Raw genomic sequence first — 5,178 nt, forward strand, 5'->3', positions numbered from 1 at the left:
TAAACAAAGTGTTTTTCCCCTATCAGTAGACATCCCAGTTTCACTGAAGTTGGTGCAGTATTTTGCTTCTCATTGTGCTGCAGTGGTTTCTCAAAGTGAAACTAGATTATACCCTTGTTAATTAGTATTTCAGAGTGAATTGTTGTTCCTTTAGTATTTGCTCAGTAGGTTCAAGGCCAGATGATTTGTCTGCATGTTTTGTTTGAGTAGATAAAGTCAGGCTTTACCTAACCATGCTGTAGAGCAATTGCTTTGGTTTGAGATTTATTATTTTATGTGTGTAGCACTGCATCTCTCATTTGTGCCTGCCTGGTAATGAGCAAGCAGTGAACCAGACTTTATTAAATTTTCCAAAAACATAAGGGTAGAATTAGTCATATGTGATTCAGGATGACTCCATTTCCATGCTAGCCTCCCTGTCATGACGTTGCTGTCCTATGTAGCAATTAAATTAATCAATAACAAGTTTTTAAAAGCAGTGGTTAGTTTAAAAGCCTATGAGAGAGAATGACTGTTAAAATAATTAGATTTCCAGCTCCAGTTTCCAGGTTAGGATATTATGGACACATTTGTTCCTATCACATTTACTTTGCGGTTCAGTATGAATTTTCAATAGATGACTCTGCGATAAGAAAGCAGCAATTCAGATGCAATTATATAAACAGTAAGATCAGCCTGGAATTAGCCTGGAGAGTATAAAGCACACACAGAGCTTGTGCTGGGTCACTGCCTCTCCCAGCTCAAGGCAGAATCAGGTTCCTGTAATAGGGAAGAATTCAGCTGACAAGAGGTTGGTCTTTCCAGACTTGCATTGTTGCAGCTACAGGGTAAACCGGACTGCGTAATGACTTTTGCTATGGGAAAATGACAGCTGGAAGAGACTAGCGGGTGATGTCCATGTGTTTGTAGACACTGTCATTTAAAACTTGTAGTTTAGAAGATATAGAGTAGACCCTGGAATTGTCTTGGAGCTAACCAAATCTTTGTTCTTGGGATCCCCCAGCAGGTCTGGGAAATGAGGTCAGCACAACAGACAGATAAAGCGCGGATTCATTGATTTGATCTCTTTGCTGACGATCTTTATTGTAATTTACTTTAATCTATTATTTAATTCTTGGCAGTGTTCCCATTTCACCATGCCTCTAAGCCAACTGGAAAGTAAAAAATACAGTGGTATGTCTGATATATACAACTGTTTCTTTTCCTCTCTTGAGCATTTTATAAGATGCTTTCTTTAGAAAAGTATTTTAAACCACTAAGATTATTTCTGCATCTCTGGTTAATTCTAGAGCTCATGTTCTCTCACATATGTCACATTTTCAAATCCTTTAGCAGGGAAGGATAGGAAAACCTCCTGTTATTTTTCTGTGTCGGTATTTTATCACTCATTGGTGAAAAGTGCCATGTAATATGGTTTAGTGGGAAAAAATGATCATATGTGTTGTTATTGGCTTATTTACCCTTCTTTTCTGTTCAGTGGTTAGTACTATTTCAAATATATGTCTTATACTGAAAATAATTTGTGAAGCTGTAGCTGAAAAAGTTGAGATTACTTCTACTCTGTGACTATCATAACTGTTCTTGTCGAATTCTGAGAAAAGAACTGCAAGGCACGTCTGATTTTACTTAGGGTTTCTTTTTTTCCCCCCCCTTTTTTTCCCGTCTAGCATGAGTCCCTTCTTTGTGATGTCTCTCCTCTTTGGCCTGACTTTTGGTCAAACAGCATCACTTTGTGCTCCTTCAGAGTACACAATCCACGTGGAGAAAAGGGAATGTGCCTACTGCCTGGCCATCAACACCACCATCTGCGCTGGATTTTGCATGACTCGGGTACAGGAAGTTACTCTCTTTTAGGCAGTTGTTCCCATAAAGGCCATCGCTATAAAAGATGTGCCTATTCTTGCTGAAAAAAATGTGTGAAAGTTACTCAGGCTAAAAATGTCTGTCATAGACAGAAAAATCACATTATTGTCACAGTATCCAGTTAGCTTGTTGTGAAGGTATGGATGAGAAATGCCAAGACTCCTGAATTCTGTGGAGTTTATAACAACAGTGGCATAACAACGAACTGACTGCTGCTGTTGCTGCAGAGCCTCTCTAGTCTGTTTGTGGATCAGGATGGAACAAGTGAGAAGCAGATTGTATTTGGTCACTCTTTTAGTTAACGTAAATTACTTGATTAATTTCGAGTCCAACAAATATGCCAGGTGGTGAAGGCAATGAACTACTATTGTGACAGATAGCTGTTGAGAATATCTCACATGTAGGCATGCCAAATGCTATGCTTGAGCTTCACTATTCAACATTGCATTTTAACTTCCACTCTGGTCAGTAGGTAGTCAATACAGAATACAAAGTACTGATAGCACTTTGAGCCAAACAGCACATTAGTTAAAACCACAAAAGCAAGGCAAACATTTCTAGAGGTGTAGAGATGCCCAGTCACATGCAGATTCAAAGTGAAAGGTCTAAACAGAAGTACACCAAAAATATCAGAACTAGTCTAAGTGTAAAGAGGTTAGCTTTCTGCACATATGAGAAAATGCCAAAGGAAGTTTTTCAACACTCATGTATGCTTCTGTGAAACAATGCATTTCTTTTTTCTTTGTAGGACAGCAATGGCAAGAAGCTGCTACTCAAAAGTGCTCTGTCCCAAAACGTGTGCACATACAAAGAGATGTTGTATCAAACAGCACTGATTCCGGGCTGTCCTCATCACACCATCCCTTACTATTCCTACCCTGTGGCCATAAGCTGCAAGTGTGGTAAATGTAACACTGACTATAGTGACTGTGTTCATGAGAAGGTTAGGCCAAACTATTGCACTAAGCCACAGAAGCTCTGTAACATGTAAGCTTCCAACAGAACGTGGTAGAAATGTACCTTTCTGCTCACAATTAAACATAAATAAAACTGTATTTCATAACAGGTTTGCAAACTGGTGTGCACAAAGTCTTATTCTAAAGAGGTATCACTAGAATTACTTTGATGAATTGGATGTTGTGAAATGCACAAAAATAGAATCATAGGACTGCAGATTTATATTTAGAACCGAAATCTAATTTAGGGAAGAAGGAGAAATAACTGTGTATGTATGAACCCTTGCTCATAAATTCCAGGTATTGTGCGAAGAGATGCTCAGAGACAAAACATTTGATATATCTAAGAATTACAAACTGGACAACACATACTCTCAGTATTAAACAGTTCAGTAGACTGACATATCCTTGCAGCCTTCATGTTAGCAACTGTATTTTTCCATGTATGTAATACATTTTTTGAGGACCCTAGCTTTATAGCATAGTCAGCTGGAACTAAGCACATGCAGTTATGTATCCACACTATAGTTCTGCTTTATCGCTAGCGTTGTCCAGACCTGTGTTCATTAGCATTGCTAGGCATACTTTTTCATGTCTTTGCACTAGCAGAGTAAGCCTCTCTTTTCTGTTACAGTGCACTGAAAAAGTTGTAACTCTTTCTAAGCATTGAAGAAACAGTGAAGCTTCAAATCTTGCCACTCTGTTCTATGGAATAATACTACCATAAGTTGGTATTATTATTATTGTTATATATATTATTATATTATGGTGTAATACCATCAAACTTAAAATGAAACTCAGAAAAGAACCCTCTCTTTCCCCACACAGGTCAACCGTCCCCTTCTGAGTTTCAAAGTGATCTGAGCCCCATCATATTTGCTGAACATGCACAGGTGAGAAGTGCAGACCCAGGAATTTGGAAATAAATGTAAAATAATAAACGTTTCCTTTTCTTTAGCTCTGACGATTCAGTGGCAAGTTTTGATTGTACTAGACCAACCACTGGGAATGAGAGCTGGTTTCCGCCTGGTTTAACTGATCCCAACACAAAGTAGAACATACAGAATTCAGTGGTAACTTTGCCCCTCACCTCTATTACCTACAACAGGAGTGATGAAAACACAGTTTGATCTGTATCTGCTCAAGTAAATGTGATGCCTGCTGATCCAAGAGCACTATAGATAGACAGCAGGACTACACTGAAGACATGAATAGGGCTGACCAAAAAGAGAAATAAAACCTTAGTTATTAACCCGATTACCAAAGTTTGTGTACTTTGCATTTTAATCTGAATAATGGTAGACAAGAAATTATCAATGTGTGGCAAACTATCACTAACTTCCTAGTATTACTAGGATATATAGTATTAACACTATATAGTGATGTAAATTCATTACTTTTTTTTTTTTTAATTCTACTAACGTCCATTTTTAAAGTCAAATATTGCATTCAGAAAAGCTATTAGGGTGAATCAAAGTGATTATAAACCAATTTAATTAAGATGAAAACCAAAAAGTTTGACACATACAAAACATGAATGATTTGCAATATTAGAAAAGGAATGATCCCATCCCTGGCTAAAAGTGTCTGAAATGGTCATTTCCTGTTAGTTTGACTGTACTCTCGTAAGTTACAAGGGTCAAATTTACTGTAGCACCTGGAAATACTACTGAGATGCACAGTACATTTTTTCTATTTATGCTAATTCATCTTTAGTAATATGATTGTAGCTCTCCAACAAATAACATATGCCATTCATACTTTGCTTGAAACAGTAAACAAAGGAAACAGAATTCACAGGATGCCTATCTTACCGATACGAGATTTAATTTTCTTAGAAAAATCTTGCTTTCAGTCTTGTAGTTGTCATGAATGTTCCTGGAATCTGATACTCTAACCCAAATATCTTCATTTTATTTTAACTGCCGCAAAGTCTCTGTGAAAGCCTAGAGGAATCTGCTAGGACATAATGGCAAAAGCTTTGTCCAGCACAATTGCAATAACAAGCTGACAGCATTTGCATGCTTGTCACAGATTCTGTGCAACGCATGAAAACTGTAATTGTCCTATGCATAAAGAAATGTCTTTGCAGGCAAAGTCTGAAAATTTAAATTCTCTAAAACCGTTATTTAAAATTAATAAAAAACCCAAAGGATTTTGCAGAAACAGTAGAAACCCTACTTCTGTCAGACATGTCATTCATGCCTCTGGTTTAAACTGTCCAGATATGGCTAGATATATACAAGACTACTTCTACAACAGTTGGACCAAGAGAAGCTAGCAATTAAGTTACAAAAGACTTTTTTTGGGGGGTGAAAATCTCTGGTATTTCCCAGACCCCAATGCAACTATAAAAAAT

The 5,178-nt window shown here is 37.4% G+C and overlaps 1 protein-coding gene across 2 annotated transcripts; it reads left to right on the forward strand.

Annotated features, from left to right (window-relative positions):
• The first annotated feature begins 681 nt into the window (after positions 1–681).
• TSHB (thyroid stimulating hormone subunit beta) lies at positions 682–2,938 on the forward strand. 2 transcript variants are annotated; one of them, XM_013189605.3, is made up of 3 exons: positions 682–790; positions 1,668–1,830; positions 2,612–2,938. In XM_013189605.3, the coding sequence occupies exons 2-3, from the start codon at positions 1,669–1,671 to the stop codon at positions 2,852–2,854; spliced, it is 405 nt and encodes a 134-aa protein (XP_013045059.1). In that variant the 5' UTR covers positions 682–790; position 1,668; the 3' UTR covers positions 2,855–2,938. The 2 variants fall into 2 exon arrangements, with proteins under 2 accessions (XP_013045059.1, XP_047926788.1); XM_048070831.2 differs by having other exon boundaries at positions 707–827.
• Positions 2,939–5,178: the final 2,240 nt, after the last annotated feature.

The sequence above is a fragment of the Anser cygnoides genome, chromosome 25, assembly GCF_040182565.1.
Source record: "Anser cygnoides isolate HZ-2024a breed goose chromosome 25, Taihu_goose_T2T_genome, whole genome shotgun sequence".
Taxonomy (NCBI): Eukaryota; Metazoa; Chordata; class Aves; order Anseriformes; family Anatidae; genus Anser; species Anser cygnoides.

Excerpts from the sequence above, each read along its gene's own strand:
- TSHB (XM_013189605.3), top strand. The coding sequence starts at position 1,669 with ATGAGTCCCTTCTTTGTGATGTCTCTCCTCTTTGGCCTGACTTTTGGT. Across the intron at positions 1,831-2,611 it reads CTGGATTTTGCATGACTCGG|GACAGCAATGGCAAGAAGCT; the intron begins GTACAGGAAGTT and ends TTTTCTTTGTAG.